Raw genomic sequence first — 18,813 nt, 5'->3', positions numbered from 1 at the left:
GGGTCCTTAGGCTTCACAGGCAAGCGCTTAACCACTAAGCCATCTTTCCAGCCCCCATATTAGTTTTTAACAGCTCAACATCGTTTCTGCTTAATGTGCTGCCGCTAGTTTCAAGCAGTTTTGCTTCCAAAGCTGTATTTTACTAATTTTTAAAACATTTCTACTGCACTCTCATTTTCTTCCTGGTAACACTTAGCACTTACTGCTAAGCAGTCCATTAAACTCTGTCATCTGTTCAATAATTATGGCTACCTACCATAGCTAGGTTAATAGCTTAAGGTAGCTTCTTGCATGAACCTGATAGAATTAAATAACAGCGCCAGTATTGTTATTCTTATACAACCATAATTGCCATGACAATGAAGGATATCAAACTTCTGTGAATAGTTAAAATTATTTTTTTTCCCTTAACCCAATAACATGTATTTGACAGAGGCAAACTACTATAACCGCCTAATTCAACTAATAGTTTTACAGAAAGTCATTCAGAACAGAATTCATTCTAGACAAAATCATGATGAATCAGTTGTCTTGCTAAAGTAATGAAATCTGAGAAAACTGTCTCATTTTTCTCTAATGCATTCTATTAAATTTATACTAATATTCAACTTAGCATACTTATAACCCTTTTATTTTACAGGGAATCACCACCATACCACATGACACTGTTCTTCGGCCTTGCCTTTATTTTTTATTTTTTATTTTATGACTTGTAAGTGGCAGCTATGATTATATTAATAAAGATTATATCATTTATGCTATATATAATTTATATTTTCTCATGAATTATGAATACTTGCCTATAAATTTAATGCTAAATACAATTAAAATTTGATCTTATACCTGAAAGCTGCTATACAGAATTTATTTTAAAGTAATTTCTAGTCAGATTTATGTTCAACAACCTAATGTTCAAACTCAACATATAGAAATCCACAAAAACATAATCAGAGCTATTTAAAGTAGGTAAAAATACTAATTTTTAATCTACTTAAGACATTCTTTATTACTGTTTTCTATATACAAATTCATTTTTGTGATTATAATTTTAATGTTTCAATTCAGAGGACGTAGCATTCAGGATATTTGAGGAAAACACAATTTGCTTCTGATCAACACATTACCATTTTCTGTTCATTAGCAGATAAGAAAAGTAAGTGTAGTTTGCTGGTCTTTATGGTTGTAACCTCTGTTCTAGTGCATTACAAACCTATGTGAATACAGTCAAGTACTACTCCTAGCTTATACCTAAAAATAGACAAATTAGCTAAGTTACTCCTTCTGAGAAAGGGTAAGTGTATGTTAATTATCAAGGAGACAGAAATGCAAGAACATGAGAAATGCATGCAACCTGAGATAATGCGAGACAACTACTGACTACAGTGCATAATTGGCTATGTTAAGGAATCTGTAACTGAGTATCCAATTTTTCAGAATTTTGCATTTATAGTAATATAAGTTAATAACTTTAATGTAAAATGTAAATAATTGTAATACAATAAAAAATCTGTGGGCTGGAGTGATGGCTTAATGGTCAAGGCGCTTGCCTGTGAAGACTAAGGACCAGGTACAATTTCCCAGTACCCACATCAGCTAGATGCACAAGGTGATGCATGTATCTGGAGTATGTTTGCAGTGGTTAGGGGCCCTGGTGTGCCCATTCTCTCTATCTGCCTCTTTCTTTCTCTCTCAAATAAATATTTTTTTTAAAATATGTATCGCTGTTAAATCACTTTGAAGAACTCTGAATATCTACCCCAAGGGATATTTTAGTCCATATATATGAATGAATATATTATCATTAAAATGTTACTTATTTTACACTTTTATTAAAATGGCTTAATGTACATTATTTCTCACTTCCAACCAAATAATTTAGTCACTTTTCCATATTTTTTTAATACTGTACAGTCTCTACTTCTAATATGTTATGTGACATCTTTGCAGTTCTACTGATGATCATGTAATATTTGTTACTATTTATTTAGAATCAATAATTTCAAATGATCATTTATACTGAAATGAAACACTTGTTGATTATTATTATTTTACTTCAAGTGCAATTTTAGTTCCAGAGAAGGCAGTGATGTCTTAAGGACTTGGACAAGATTTTCTGTTTCTTTTACTCCAGGAAGATCGCTTAAGAACAAATACCTGAGATTTCTGCAAATAGAAAAAAACAAAAGAGAGAGAGAAAATTCACTTCAATTTGGCCCTTTACAGCTTTAAAAATGAACTTAATTTATACTGACTTTTATAAAAAATAACACAGAAAGATAATTATGTTGTCCTATAACTTCAAAATGACTTTTAGAGCAGCAGTCTTATAGTATGAAAGTCATGCTAGGAACTCATGCCAGACCCTAGGAATTATAATTATTCTTAATTTAAGTGATGTTTCTAGCTGAATCTTTCTAAATTCTATATTCATGTAAAAAGATCTTCTTTGCACACAAAATCTCACAGATAACTCCAAAACATTGGGAAAGTTCTCCAAGGTACTCAGGTTTCCATTAGAAGATAAAGCTTTGAAGCTTCACCTAAGAAATGAACAATTTAGTACTTTCGTTTCCAATGTTTCAAACAGCTGAAATTTCCTGTGATATTGAGGTTACTGGAAAACTCATTCTAAATGAAAACATCTAAGCCTTTGAATGATAGGCTCACTAAAACAGAGGATTAATATATATGCTTTTGTCTTCATTCTGATAAGATCCAACATCAGTACTGGGGACTGAATTGTTATACATTGACCTATATTCCCACTCCCCCCAAATTCTATCTAAAATGAAACATTCTGTGGTAGGGGTATCTTTTTCTGTATTTGAGATTAGATGATTTGTCCATATCATTCCATGTATATAGTTTATAGTAGAAAAGGTCTTATAATAACTTTCTTAGAATTGGTGGGTAGATGCTTTTGAAATTGTTTAAGTGTTGGGCAGTGTTCTAAACTCCAGAGATGGAAAGGTGAATACTTCCAGGTATTTCTTCCCCTCAGGTCAACTTAATTACAGAGTTAAATGTTAATTGGTATATACCAAATGTCATTAGGATGCCAAAGAACATGGGGGAAACGGCTTTGAAAGATAAAGAAGGGGGTTGGGAAGATGGCTCAGCAGTTAAAAGCACTTGCTTACAAACCGTATTGGCCCAGACTCAAGTTCCAAGTCACCCATATAAGTTACATGCAGAAAGAGCCACAAGCTTTTGGTGCTCATTTGCCCAAACACATGCACACACATACAATAAAAATTTTTTTAAAAATATAAAGGACAAAGCTGGGGAGATAGCTCAGCAGTTAAAGGTGCTTGCTTGAAAGCCTGTGACTTGATACCAATCTTCCTTAATACCCCCATGAAGCACATGTATGCATATGTTACAACACATTCAAAGCTTTAGGCCAGCTAGGCTGACCTTCACAGTGGCAAAAACAGTAGGAGAGACCCTGTCTCAAAAGTATGTAGAGGAGGGCTAAAAGGATGGGTCAGTGGTTTAGGTACTTGCTTGCAAAGCCTAAAGACCTGGGTTTGATTCCCCAGTACCCATGTAAAAGCCAGATGCACATGCATCTGGAGTTTGTTTGCAGCAGAACAAGGTTCTGGAGCTCAAACTCTCCTTTCAAATAAAAAAAAATATTTAAAAATAAAAAAGGGGCTGGGCATGGTGGTTCATGCCTTTAGCCTCAGCACTCAGGATGCAGAGATAGGAGGATTGCCATGAGTTTGAGGCTAGCCTTGGACTACAAGTGTGAGTTCCAGGTCAACCTGGGCTAGAGATCCTACCCTGAAAAACAAAGTAAAATAAATAAATAAGATGGAGGAAAGGATAGGACTCTCAAGGCTGTCCTTTAACCTAAATATGTGGCATATGTACATCCATCAATGCACTCACATATACTGTGGCATATGTGTACCCATAAACACACACATGCACAAATAAAACATGGAAGAACAAAATATGGCTTCACTGAGAAAGCATTTTAAAATGAAAAAAAAAATCTTTCCAAAAGGTCCCCAAAAGTTCTACTTTTCATTAGCAGTTAATAAAGTTACTCATGACAAAGTATGTGTCAGCATACTGTTATTTTTTATTGTATTTGTACTTTTTGGCCTGAGACATGGGTTTCAATGGAAACTGTACCATCTTCATGGAAATAAACAATATTTGTAACATACTGTAAAAACCATATTAATACGCCTTTTATTTTAGTTATATAGGAAGAGAAATGAAAATTCTAAAGTAAGATTTTCTTACAGATGGTAAAAATAATTGTTTAGCCAGGAGTGGTGGTGCATGCCTTTAATCCCAGCACTCAGGAGGCAGAAGTAGGAGGATCACCATGTCAAGGCCACCCTGAAACTACATAGTGAATTCCAGGTCAGCTTGGGCTACAGTGAGACCCTACCTTGAAAAACAACAACAAAGATAATAATAATTCTTTGGTACTATTTGAAACAATGAAAGTTACTGGAGTGCCTTCCGAATTGAGCATTTAATTAAGGTCACAATATCTTCTTAAATACTGTGTCTTGGTTTTAAAAATATTGATATCCCTGATTGGTGCATATATGATATGGCTAACCCACTAACACTGAATGAATGGATATATCAAAAAAGAAAAGGAAAATAGAAAAGAATGAGTAAAAAATTACTTGATCTTTTTTACAAAAATGATAAAAAATAAGCTTAATATCTAAGAGTCATTGAAAGCTTATTGAAGCAGGCGCTAGGCTAGGTTTTATATGGCTTTATTGTGTGTGTGCTGCAGCATATACATTTCTGAGTACTGGTGTGCACACACCATGCACACGTGTAAAAACAGAGGAAGATGGGGGTCCTTCCCTATTCCCCTTCTGCTCTATTTCCCTGAGATGGTGTCTGTCACTGAAGCTGGAGCTGCTGTGCTTTGGTCAGACTGGCTGAACAGTGAGCCCTGGTAATTCTGGCTCTGCTCCCCTCAGTTCTGGGGTTACAATCATGTGTAGCTACATCCAGCTTTTTATGTGGTGCCAGGGATCTATACTCAGGTCCTCATGCTTGTGCAGGAAGTACTTACTGTTGAGCCATCTCCTCAGCCTCTTAATTAAAAAAAAAAAAAAAGCATGTTCCTTAAAAAATGGAACAACATCTTAACATATTTAGGCTGATAATTTTAATTACTTTAAATTATACAGATAAAAATGAGGTCATTTTTAAAGTATATTTTTCCCAACTAAAAAAATACATCATCATTCAACTGTTTTAAATTCTGATTATTCACTTTATCACTACTAAGTTTTCATTTTGGTCACTTACCTAAAATGACGCAAAGCAATGAGGCCCTTAGTTGTGACATTCCCACAAGAAATTATTTCCAGTTCCAATAGGCTTTTCTGTAGTTTTTCAAGTTGACTAAGCCTCTGCAAACAGTTATCTTCAATATAATAGCACCTGCATAGTTTTATTTTTTCAACATGCTCTAGGCCCTCTGGATGGGAGGAAATATAAAGTTTAATAATCTGCTCTACCATGACCATGACTAAGTCTTGGTTTGTCCAGGATTGTCCTGGATTCAAGAGTAATGGTCCTATGAAAACCAGAATGACTACTCATCCAATTAACCAGGTTGTGCTGATGGGCAGAGCTACTCTATAGTCACAAACACATGCATGGAGGAAAGAAAAGGCCATTTTTATTTATTTATTTATAATTTTAAACTTTATTTTTATTTATTTGTTTGAGAAAGAAAGAAAGAAGCAGAAAAAGGGAGAGAGAGAATGGGTGTGCCAGGGCCTCCAGCCACTGCAAACCAACTCCAGACATAAGTGCCCCCTTATTCACCTGGCTAATGTGGGTCCTGGGGAATCGAACTGGGATCCTTTGGCTTTGCAGGCAAATGCTTTGGCCACTAAGCCATCTCTCCAGCCCCAGAAATAGAAATTTAAACAGAAGCTATTTGGTTATAATTAGGCTTATTTTACTAACGGTTTCACAAAGAACTTTGACACAGATAGTTTGACAAACCAAACAGGTTTTGAATTTTAAGTGAACAAAGAAACATAGACACATGACATATTAGGAGAGAAAGGAAGATAAATACTTAGAAGATAAAGACTAAACACAGGAAGAAGCAAAGTTGTTTGAACTGAAAGGGCCAAAAAAGACATACCTATAACTACAATAGTGAGTCAACTGCAAAAAAATGGTCATTGCAGGGCTGGAGAGATGGCTTAGTAGTTAAGGCATTTGCCTGTGAAGCCCAAGACCCTAGGTTTGATTCTCTAGTACCCATGCACTAGATCCACATGGGGACCACATGTTTCTGGAGTTTGTTTGCAGTGGCTATAGGCCCTGGTGTGCCCATTGTTTCTCCCTCTTTCTGCTTCTCTCTCAACAAACAAACAAAACGACCATTGCAAATCATCTGCATTTCCTAAAAGCAAAATAATCATGTAGTTACCCATGTGATCAATTCCAATGCCCATGATACACGAGTCAGTAGCATCTATTGCTTGAATCTTGTATTTGTCCAGAGAGCCTGTTGGGAGGCTATTATAGTCTTTCTGCCACCTCTCCTGGCCATGGTAGCGTACTGTGGCCCCACAGCGCAGTAGCCACTCGGATGCTGCTCTATCAGGACCAACATCTTTGATGCGCTCATAATCCACTCTGTTAGCAAGAAAACAGTTTTTTTTAATCACTAGTAGCTTCTTAATTTATTTGCCAACATAAATGTGGATCAACAACCAACTTTTATTTAAAGTAAAATTGACAGAAATCAATGGATTAGTGAGATCTACAAAGATAAAAACTATAGGTCTTGCTGGGTGTGGTTGTACATGCCTTTAATACCAGTACTCAGGAGGCAGTGGTAGGAGGATTGCTGTGAGTTTGAGGCCACCCTGAGACTCCATAGTGAATTCCATGTCAGCCTGGACTACATTGAAACCCTACCTCGAAAACAAACAAACTAGGGGCTGGAGAGGTGGCTTAGCAGTTAAGCACTTGCCTGTGAAGCCTAAGGACCCCGGTTCAAGGCTCGTTTCCCCAGAACCCATGTTAGCCAGATGCACAAGGGGGCGCACGCATCTGGAGTTCGTTTGCAGGGGCTGATGGCCCTGGCGTGCCCATTCTCTATCTCTCTCTGCCTCTTTCTCTCTGTCGCTCTCAAATAGATAAATAAAAATAAACAAAAAAATTAAAAAGAAAAGAAAAGAAACAAACTATAGGTCTTCCTGCTTCAGGTTTTTTTTTCCAGGAAAATTATAAAGGCATATTATCATCATTATCATTATTTTGGAGGCAGGGTCTCACAATGTAGTCAAGGTATGACTTGAATTTATTCTTCTGTCTCTGCCTCCTTGAGTGCTAGGATTACAGGCATGTTGTTAATCCTGGCATATTGGGATCTTGTTTTCTTTATTTCCTTCCTAGTGTAGTACAGTGCTCGACACCAGAGACACCTAATTACTATGTAATAAATAGATGACTATACTTGGTTTTCATTTTTATTACTGATAAAAGATTAAACAGGAAATAATTTTGAATATATTTTCAAATTAATGTTCTTGTGATATTAATGTCTACATGTGCCTTTTTCTCTAGTTAGCAATCATAATGTTATATTAAGTAATGAGGAAAAGGTTTGTTACATCAGTTTTAGTATTGTATTTATACAAGATACCACAAATTCATTTTTTAAACATCTAAGTTCCCTTGATGCTATTCAAAAGGCTAAGAATATTCCTTAAGAAGATGTAGCCAGGTGTGGTGGCACATGCCTTTAATCCCAGCACTTGGGAGGCAGAAGTCAGAGGATGACCATGAGTTTAAGGCCACCCTGAGACTACATAGTAGATTCCAGGTCAGCCTGGGCTACAGCGAGCCCTACAATGAAAACCAAACAAACAAAACAACAATGACAACAACAACAAAACACAAAAAAGTAGTTATAGAATAAAATGTTTTAAAGTTTCATATGTTGTTCTTTTGCATATAAAGAATACATATTCATTTTAGAAAAATTAAAAGGCACCAAAAGGACAAATAAGAAAATCACTAGGGATGGAAAGATGGCTCAGCAGTTAACAGTGCGTTATTTTCAAAGCCTGGCAGTCAGGGTTCATTTTCCCAGTACCCACATAAAGCAATATATACAAAGCGGTACATACATCTACAGTTCATTTGTAGTGGCAAGAGGCTCAGTGTTCTCTCTCTCAAATGAATAAAATACTTAAAAAATGTAAAATCATTAATATTCTGCAACCCAGAAAAGTACAGTTAATATTTTATAAGCTATTTTTCTGCTCTCCTCCTCCCCATGTTTATGCATATATTTTATTTTTTGTGAACAAAAGAATTATGCTGCATGCATTGTTCAAAACAAAAATTATTTGAGCCCACACATGATGATACAGGTCTGTAATCCTAGCACTTGGGAGGCACAGTATGGTGCTTTGATTCAGGTGTCCCCCATAAACTTAGGTGTTCTGAATGCTAGGTTCCCAGCTGGTGGAGATTTGGGAATTAACACCTCCTAGAGGAAGTGTATTATTTTTGGGGATGGCTTATGGGTGTTATAGCCAGTCCCCAAGCCAGTGTTTGGCACACTCTCCTGTTGTTATTGTCTACCTTATGTTGGCCAGGGGTGATGTCCACCCTCTGCTCATGCCATCATTTTCCCCTGCTACCACGGAGCTTCCCCTCAAATCTGCAAGCCAAAATAAACCCTTTTTTCCCCCCAAAAGCTGCTCCTGGTCAGGAGATTTCTATTAGCAATGTAAACCTGACTGCAACAGTAATGTTGGTACTGAGAGTGGCATTGCTGCTAGAAACCTGACTGTGTGGCACTGGCCTTTTGAAGCTGATTTTCAAGAGGAATGTGGAAGGATTTGAAACCTTGGCCTAAGAGACACCTTGCAGTGCTGTAAGTAGAGCTTAATGGATTCTTCTGGTCAGAGTTGCAAGAACTGAATGCAGTAAGAATTATGGACTGTGAGGTTTGGCTTGTGAGGGTAAAAAGAAGCTTTGCTTGGACTGGGCTAGAAGCAGTTTGTGTGAAAAGTTTGCTGTTATGGCTGTGTCCTGAGAAATCGTGCAGGGTTGCATTGCGTAGAAACGGACTGGTGTGAGTAGAGGTATATGGCACAGAAATGAAATCTTTGGGCTGAAACTTCTGCCCATCCAGCTGCAATTATATGAGAGATTACAACTTTTGAGATTGGGCCAGCTGATCTACATTGGGGAAATGGGAAGAATGTAGACTCTTGAAGGGGCATGAGTGCTAAAGGAGTGTCCTGTTCTTCAAAGTCTGCTTTATTCATAACCCCCTGGATTAACAAATTGGCACCCTACCTGGTATTGTGGAGTATAAGAAATACAGGAAAGCGGGTCATTGAATTTGCAATGTGGTATTGTGTTTTGGAAATGGCCATGGACAGTGTGAAGCAGGATTGCCTGCATGGAGAACCAATGGATCTGTGAGAATGAACCATGGGTTACAGTGGAGACCCAGTGGAGATGTCAGGACCATGAAATGGCTGCTAAGCAAAGCTGCCAGTCCCAGTTGAAGTTTTCTAGGACTGTGAGTAGCCTAGCTGAAGGGGCAGAATTTGAACTCCAGAGTCTCATGGCTGTTTAGAATTATCAGTCTTGAAGACTTGTCACTGGATAGAGTTGTTGTAATTGGAGCTACAGAGTTTGGTATTTGCCCTGTTTAAATCATGTATTGTTTGAGTATTTCTCTGCTCTGCCCAAAGCCATCTTTTGCAGTGTGAATGTTTATTCTGTGCCACTATGAGTTTTTGAGGTTATTTTTGGTATTATGGCTCAGTTAAAAGATCTTGTATTATGGGGATGTATGAACATCATTGAGATTGATAAAAAACCATGGTGACTTTTTTTTTTAATTTTTATTAACATTTTCCATGATTATAAAATATATCCCATGGTAATTCCCTCCCTCCCCACCCCCACACTTTCCCATTTGAACCATGGTGACTTTTAAAGCTGAATGAATGCACTACATTTTATATCATGTATGGTTATCAGTTTAAGGGGGTCAGGATGGAATGTGGTGGTTTGATTCAGGGGTCCCCCTATAAACTTAGGTGCTCTCAATGCTAGGTTCCTAGCTGATGAAGATTTGGGAATGAACACCTCCAGGAGGCAGTGTACTGTTGGGGGTGGGCTTATGGGTATTATAGCCAGTTCCCCCTTGTTAGTGTTTGGCACACTCTCCTGTTGCTATTGTCTACCTGATATTAGCCAGGAGGTGATGTCCACCCTCTAGTCATGCTATCGCTTTCCCCTGCCATTATGGAGCTTCCCCTTGAGTCTGTAAGCCAAAATAAACCCTTTTTCCCACAAGCTGCTCTTGGGTCAGATGATTTCTGCCAGCAATGTGAGCCCAACTGCAACACAGTGGTAGGATGATCACCATGAGTTTGAGCCCAGCCTGAGATTACATAGTGAATTCCAGGTCAGCCTGTGCTACCGTGAGACTCTACCTCGAATCCCACCTCCCGCAAAAAAAATACAAGAAACAACCAACTAGCTATTGAGAACCCATAGAGTTGCAAAAAAGAAAAAATTCCCACATTTCTTCACTCTAATTAGAGTCACTTACTTATTAAACACTGTATTCAGCCATCCCCAGAAGAATCTGGAATCACACAACCATGGGAGTTTCTTTAAGCAGCACAGCTGCTGGGAAATTTTTCCAAATAGCATCATTTGATCTAGACACACAAAACAATACTCACATTAGCTCATTAGCTGGCAAACACAGTCCATCCAGTAACTTGATTTAGTGTCAAGCCAGCCAATAAAGCTGACAATATATTTGCTCCTTAACAATTTTTGACCTGGTTTGTCTCTAGTTATTTTATTTTTTTAGATTTTATCTTATTTATTTGTTAGAAGGGGTTGAAAGAGAGAGAGAATGGGCACACCAGGTCCTCTAGCCACCGCAAATGAACTCCAGATGCATGTACCACCATGTGCGTGGTACCTAGAGAATTGAACCTGGGTCCTTAGGCTTTGTAGGTGTGTGCCTTAACCACTAAGCCATCTCTTCAGACACTGTCTCTGGTTATTTTGAGGAGTGAAACTGGACAATGTGGAAGGCTCCTTTAGAATTAAGTCCATTGTTCAAACATCAACTCAAGTCTGCATTATTGCCACCTAGTGTCCACACAGGTGGTAGTGCAACTACCAGCTCCATTCCTAACCTACATTTTCTTTTTTTATATTTTATTTATTTGTTTATTTGAAAGGAGAGAGAGAGGGAGGAGGGGGGAAAGCAAATAAAAAGAATGGGCACACCAAGGCCTTTAGTCACTGCAAATGGACTCCAGATGCATGTGCTACCTTGTGCATCTGGCTTAAATGGGTACTGGAGATTTGAACCTGAGTCCTTTGGCTTTGCCAGCAAGTGCCTTAACTGCCAAGCCATTTCCCAAGCACCCAACCCACATTTTCATGTAACAAAATGTCAAACTGTAGTGATATAAGAAGCAATTGATGAGATCAGAGTGCTTCCCTCCAGGAAGGGAACGGAGGCATGATAAAAGATTTTACTTACGGTAAAGCCCCAAGTGGGGTCACCAGAGCACACAAAAAACTATGCAAGGGCAGCTAAAGAAGACAGGGCAAGTAATTCTCCCTCTGACACTGGGCTTCCTTATATATAAAAGATGACTTCCAGGGCTGGAGAAATGGCTTAGCGGTTAAGGTATTTGCCTATGAAGCTAAAGGACCCAGGTTCAATTCCCCTTGACCCATGCAAGCCAGATGCACAAGGGGCACATGTATCTGGAGTTCGTTTGCAGTGCCTAGAGGTCCAGCAAACCCCATTCTCTGTCTCTCTCTTCTCTCTCTCTCTCTATGCTTGCAAATAAAGAAATAAAATTAAAAAAAAAAGACAACTTCCAGCTGCAAAAACTTATATCCACAAGTTGAGAAAGTGGTTTCTAATGAGGTTCCATTTGACTTATCTCAATTGTCTTAACAAGTATTTTTTATTTATTATTTGAGAGAGAGAGAGATACAAAAATAGGCAGGTGGAAAGAGAGAGAGAGAGAGAGAGAGAGAGAGAGAGAGAGAGAGAGAGAATGGGTGCACCAGGCCCTCTAGCCACTGCAAATGAACTCCAGATGCATGTGCCTCCTTGTGCATCTGGCTTACATGAGTCCTGGGGCATAGAATCGGGATCCTTTGGCTTTGCAGGCAAGTGCTTTAACCACTAAGCAATCTCTCCAGCCCGATTTATCCCAATTTTAAAGTTTCTCTAGTATTGCACCTTGCACATGAGAAGGGAAGAAAAACTGAAGTGATCTATACTTTTGAGGAAACGATAACTCAATGCAGGGTAGAATGGCCTAAGACAAATTAAGAAGTAGTTAAAATAAATGACAGGACCTGATAAATGTCTCAAGTTAAAATAAGTTTGGTTATTACATGGAGGTCATGAAGAGGTAGACACTGTTACAGCCAGATCATGAAGGGTCTTATATGCTCATATACACAATCTGGACTAAATTCTCTAAACAGCTGGGAATACTAAAACTGGAAGATATTAAAACATAACGTAGACATTGCTAAAGCTGTGCTCTGAGAAATTTAACCAGTCACATAAAAACTGAGGGCCAAGCTGGATATGGGCCTGGAGGCTGAGACAGAAGGACCAACTGAACCCAGGAATGAGGCCAACCTGGGAAATACAACTAGACCCTGCCTCCAAAAAATAAAAAGTAAAAAAAAAAAAAAATTGAAAAATTTGAGGGTTAATAGAATGATAGAGAATCAGCCAAAAAGGGGTTTATGGGGAAGGGTCTAGTCAGAGAAGGTTGGGAATGACATTACAGAGTTAGAGTCCATATGGCTCCATAAGGGAGATATAAGGCAAGGGCTAGGGAAGCTGAAGATGCTGCTAAGTTTTAGTGCTGGATCACTTGTAAGATGGTAATCTCATTATCAGAAACCAACATAAGAAGCTGAAGAGATGGCTCAGTGGTTAAAGGCACTTTCTTGCAAAGCCCAACAGCCCAGGTTCAATTCCCCAGTACCCATGTAAAACCAGATAAACAAAGTGGTGGATACATCTGTAGTTTATTTGTAGCAGCAAAAGGTCCTGGTGTATTTATTCTCTCCTCCCACCTCTGCTTAAAAATAAATAAATAAATAATAAAATATTAAGAGGGATGGAGAGACGGCTTCACAGTTAACACACATGCTTGCAAAGTCTAAGGACCCAGGCTCGATTCCCCAAAACCCACAAGCCAGATATACATGGTGGCACATATGTCTGGAGTTGGTTTGCAGTGGCTCAAGGCCCTGGCATACCCATTCTCTCCCTCTCTATCATAAATAAATAAATTAAATCAATTAAAAACATTAAAAGAAATACACCAACATCAGAATAGGGTAGGGCTGTGGGTTTTTTATTTCTTCAGTTTTTCATACTCTAAATATGAAGTGTTAACAGAACTCCTAAGTAAAGATGACCAAAAAAATTAATGGAATCAGAGTCGTAAAGTGTTTGAGCTGGAAGGAACTTAGATCTGCTAAACCAAACCTCTCATTTAGATATGAGGACACTGAAGCCCTGATATTAAGTAACGTGCTGACACCCTACAACCTTTCTGGAACAAGGTGGGGCATTAATAAAAGCATGTGTTTAAAAGAACTTGCTCAATGTTTCATGCCAATTGGTGTCAGTGCTGAAACTTGAATGCAGTTCTCTCTCTTACCAGTCCAGGGCCCTTTTCTCAATCACTTTAGTTCTATAGATTAAGAGAAAGGGAAACTAGAAAGATACCAAGTGGGAAGCACTTTAGAGCTGAGGAAATGACAGGACATTAAGGTAGTGAGACTTGAAGACTGGACGTAGAATCCTACTGTCCTCTTCATCACTTTTTTTTTTTCTGTCCCTCTCTCCTTCATTTGTTTTTTTTTTGGGGGGAGGGGCAATGTTGGAAATAGACTACAGGGTCTTATACATGCTAGGCAAGTGCTCTGCCACTGAACTAACTATACGCCTCAGTTCCCCTCTTCATCCTCAGCCTTTCTACCACCAGTCTTCATCACCACAAACCTGTGCCCCTGCTATGTGGCACATTCTCAGCCCTTTCCAGGTTTTTGTTCAAGATCTCTCCACCTTGCTCATTTCTAATAATTCTCTTGGTTGCCAGGTTCATTTGCAAATCTAGGCTTTCCCAGCATCTACACAGGTTGTTGCCTCTATTCACCCCACCCTAAACCCTGTCTGTGGAAATCTTACTCAACCTCTTACTCAAATGGCATGTCTATCTACCAGTTTATTCATTTAGTTAATAAATGCCTACTTATGTCTATAATAGTACAAAAGTAGTAATGGTAAGACAAAATAGCAACAAAAGACACGCAGAAGACAGATGACATGTAAACAGATAAATATTATCCAATATGGTATCTTGAGGTATGAATAGTGCTGTGAGAGCCTAGAAAAAGAGGGGAAGGCTTCATGACAGAGGTTACTTTTTTTTTTTTAAGGCAGGATCTCATTCTAGCCCAGGCTGGCCTTGAACTCATGATGGTCCACCTGCCCTAGCCTTTTTAAGTATTGGAATTGCAGGTGTGAGCCACCACACCCAGCTCCAGAGGTTCCTTTTTGAGATGGGCCTTGAACAGTGACTATGAGTTTTCAGTTAAGAAGAAAAGAGAAACCATGTAGCACGAAAGAACAAGGATCACATCTTTGTTTATTTCTAATTTCTCAACATAATGCAAAGGTTTAACAGGTATCTGTTCCAAGCCATCAATGATTGGTATATGTTCATGGATAAAATTAAAGCCAGTGAAGCTGAAAGTAATCAGGCGAAGTAGTACGGTCTTTGAAAAGTAAATATTTTTGCTTGATTCATTTTGGGCCATCATTTATAATTCAGCATAAAGAAAGACTAAGTTTAATTCTATAAAAAAATCAGATGTTATCTTTAAAACAATTTATCCTGAAAATTAAATTTGTATTTAGCATTTTTTTTTTTGACATGGTGACACTTTTACATTCTCTACTGCAAGTCTGCTAATTCAGATTTGGAGAACTCTTACTTGAATCCAAGAAGAAACCCCTGGGAATAGTTTCTACAGGGAAAGAGGAGACCTCTAGTGGTGAGTTAGCAACTTGACTGTAGTAAATTAAACCAAGCAAATTAGAAAATAAATTTTATATTATTGGTGCTATAATAAACTGATTCCAACTATAGAAAAGAAGTTATCATCTGAACATGCTTCAGATCTGTAAGCTTATAAAGATGTTTCTAAAAATTGTAATTATGTTTGTTAATTATAGGTCAAATCTCTTTTGTGTTATTAAAAATAGGTTATATTCAACAAAGTGCTTTCTGAGTAGGTTTGATAGTTTTTTCATTTGCATGAAACAAAGATTTTATTTTTTAGATTAACGTATATAAGCCAGGCATGGTGGCGCACTCCTTTAATCCCAGTACTTGGGAGGCAGAGGTAGGGGGATGGCTGTGAATGCAGGCCACCCTGAGACTACATAGTGAATGCCAGATCAGCCTGGGCTAGAATGAGAATCTGCATGCATCACGCTTACATGGATCCTAGGAAACTGAACCTGGGTCCCTTGGCTTTTCTGGCAAGTGCCTTGACCACTAAGGCATCTCTCCTTCTACTGAACTAGTTCTTGAAGGAGATAAAGTGTGCAGAAAGGGGTGAAGTCATGAAAGTGAGGGAATTTCATTCCTAATTATTACAACCCTAGCCCTCTGTACAATATCTACTGTTGATTACAGCTCCTCTTAAGATGTGTAGAACCAAGTGAAACACATCAACAGAGCAAGAGGAAGTAAAGGTCCCAAAAATCTTTCTTACGTCATGAAATGGCACTCATTGAATTAACTTCTCATATGTTCTGGCCTAGATAAAAGATAAACAAGACTTCTCAGCTGAGGATGGGATCATCTACCCACAGACAGTACATAATGTATGAAACATAGTATGTTCTTTATTTGAAATTACTAAAACAAAACTTGGCTTAGCAGTTAACATGCCTGTGAAGCCTAAGAACCCAGGTTCAATTCTCCAGGTCCCACGTAAGCCAGATGCACATGGTGGCACACATATCTGGAGTTTGTTTGCAGTGGCTAGAGCCCTCACATGCCCATTCTCACTCTTTCTCTCACCCTCTCTCTGTCTCTAACAAGTAAATAAAAATGAAAAAAAAAAACAACCCACTACACAAACATTGAGAAAGGGAAAGCAAAGATTTCTTTTAAAAAAAACAACTATATTCTGAGTTTTGTCACCATAGATAAACTATAAAGCACATGCTCAAAATCATGTAGTAGGGAATGAGGAGCATGACTGTGGGTAAATTAGCCCAAAAAGCCTAATCACTGCCCCTAGAATTCTATACTTTTGTTCTCTTTGTCTATTTTTGGTATTTTTTTAATGAGGGACAGAGGAGGGAGGAAAGAATTTGCGCACCAGGGGCTTCAGCCACAGCAACTGAACTTGACACATGTGCAACCTTACACACTTGTGTCACCTTGTGTGTCTGGCTTATATGGGACCTGGAGAGTTGAATACGGGTCCTGAGGCTTCATAGGCAAGTGCCTTAACCTCCAGCCCAGGATGCTATAATTTTGTATTCAATGGAGTAGCAAATGAACTATACCTTTTCTTATCTTTGACTTTTTGTTCCTCCCAGTAATAGGAATTAGCATAGGGGCTCACTTTTGCTCTACCACTGAGTTATATCTTCAGCAAATCAAGTATATCCTGTGGAAACTAAAAATTCTATTATGTACCTATCAGAATGGTTGAAATTACAAAAAATAGCACGACAGCACCTAGTAACAACAAAGAGAAACTGGACCATTTGTATGCTGTTGGTGGGAATACAGCCACTTTGAAAAACAGCTTGGGGGCTACTCATAAAAGGAAGCATGCTCTTACCATAAACCCAGCAATCAGACTCTTGAGCACTTGTCCTAGAGAAACAAAAACAGGTTCACACAAAAGCTATACACTTAGGTTCCTGACAGCTTTATTCATGACACTTAAACTGGAAACAACTCAGATGTCTTTCAATGAGGGAATGGTAAAACATCCTTTTATAGAAAGCTGTTCAGTAATAAAAAGAGTGCAACAATTTTGATGACTCTCAAATGATTACTTGCAGAGGTCAGTCCCTAAAATTATATACTGTGTAACTGCATATTAACTTTTTTTTTTCTTTTTCTTTTTTTGAGGTAGGGTTTCTCTGTAACCCAGGCTGACCTGAATTCACTATGTAGTCTCTGGGTGGCCTCAAACTCAGGGGATGGGGGGGGGGAGAATCCTCCTACCTCTGCTGGGATTAAAGGTGTGCACCAACATGCCCACATTTATGACATTCCTAATGAACATGACAAAAGTCTGGAAAGGAAGATTAGCAAGAAGGCTACAAGAGGAAGTTGTGGTCATTAAAAAGGCATCTGAACAGACTGTGTTGCAACTATATTTTAAGTATGGTATTGGACATAAGAGTTTATACATAAGATGGGAATGTATAGAACTGCACACTGAGAAATGTGAAACTGGGAAGTCTGAATAACTATGTACCTGGTTGTGACACTGTACTGCAGTTCTACAAGATGTCATCACTGGGGGAGATGAACAAAAGATACACAGGACTTTATTAGTTCTTCCAATAACATGGGCATCTACAATTATCACAAAATATAAGACTTAAAATAATGTAAAATATAACCATACGTATTATTCAGTTGTGAGAGAACAAGCTGGCAGCAGCCTGGTTTTTTTTTTTTTTTGTTTTTGTTTTTGTTTTTCAAACCAAAGCCCAGGATGACCTAGAATTCATTCTGTATTCTCAGGGTGGCCTCGAACTCACGGTGATCCTCCTACCTCTGCCTCCCCAGTGCTGGGATTAAAGGCGTGCGCCATCTGGCCTGGTTTTTTTTTCCCCCTCTAACAAATGAAAATACCTATTATTGTTCAGGTGGTAAATCACTTCAAGCAATAAATTTCTGTTATTCTATTTTAGTTCCATTCCGCTTATCCAGCCTTAAAAATTAAAAACTGCCTCAAGCACGGAGACAGACAGAATCACATGGAAATTACATAGCCCATTGCCCTCATTTTATAGATAAGAAAACACGGGTCATATGCCCAAGTGAGCCGCTGTTCTGCGGCTCGGACAGCATATTTAAAACTGTACCTCGGTCCAGTATTTAAGACAAGGCCATAGAGTACTAAATGATGAGAAGAGTTCATCTGGTACCCGGTGCCCAGGCTAGTGCTCAACATGCACGAGTTAGTAACTGAACGACACCACCAAGAGCCCCATTAAAAAGTCCAGAAGACTATCTACGTGTGGCCGTGACAGAGAGCATCTGCTGGCTAGGTGGGACAGGGAGAGTCCCCACAGCGGACCCCAGTTCCTTGCGGGGTGCAGGAGGGGGAGAGGAGGCCCGCTGTCCATCTCCAAATGACCCAGGGGGCGTGGCCGGGGGTGGAAGACCGGAAGAGGTTCACCAGTCAGGCCCGGACCTTCTGTCGCCTCCTTCATCCACTGGGTCGTGAAAGTTGACGACACGGGGCTTGGCAGGTCGGGTTTTCGGCCCGGCCAGCGCCGGTAGAGGGGAAGGGGCAGAGCGTAACCACCACCCCTAGTCCCTGCCCTGCGCGGGCCGAGCTTCCCCACTCACAGACTCGCAGAGAGACGCAACATCCCTGCACGTACCGAGCGCTAAGGCGGTGGCTGCCCTCCGCCCTCCGCCGCGCACGCCCATTAGCTAGCGGAGCGTTCCCACGTGAGAAGAA

The 18,813-nt window shown here is 39.1% G+C and overlaps 1 protein-coding gene across 9 annotated transcripts; it reads right to left on the bottom strand.

Moving 5' to 3' along the window:
* Positions 1–1,809: 1,809 nt before the first annotated feature.
* Dmac2l (distal membrane arm assembly component 2 like) lies at positions 1,810–18,780 on the bottom strand. Of its 9 annotated transcripts, none has more exons than XM_045154704.1 (8): positions 18,734–18,780; positions 17,593–17,693; positions 16,945–16,979; positions 16,664–16,776; positions 10,610–10,721; positions 6,443–6,651; positions 5,299–5,470; positions 1,810–2,163 (listed from the first exon to the last, which is right to left on the bottom strand). In XM_045154704.1, the coding sequence occupies exons 4-8, from the start codon at positions 16,710–16,712 to the stop codon at positions 2,049–2,051; spliced, it is 657 nt and encodes a 218-aa protein (XP_045010639.1). In that variant the 5' UTR covers positions 16,713–16,776; positions 16,945–16,979; positions 17,593–17,693; positions 18,734–18,780; the 3' UTR covers positions 1,810–2,048. The 9 variants fall into 9 exon arrangements, with proteins under 9 accessions (XP_045010639.1, XP_045010642.1, XP_045010640.1 ...); XM_045154707.1 differs by having other exon boundaries at positions 17,593–17,633; positions 18,734–18,756; XM_045154705.1 differs by lacking the exon at positions 18,734–18,780 and adding an exon at positions 18,541–18,727.
* Between the last annotated feature and the right edge of the window lie 33 nt (positions 18,781–18,813).

Source organism: Jaculus jaculus, chromosome 7 (genome assembly GCF_020740685.1).
Source record: "Jaculus jaculus isolate mJacJac1 chromosome 7, mJacJac1.mat.Y.cur, whole genome shotgun sequence".
NCBI classification, from domain to species: domain Eukaryota; kingdom Metazoa; phylum Chordata; class Mammalia; order Rodentia; family Dipodidae; genus Jaculus; species Jaculus jaculus.
The sequence above is the reverse complement of the archived record's forward strand: the minus strand, read 5'-3'. Positions and strand labels throughout refer to the sequence as shown.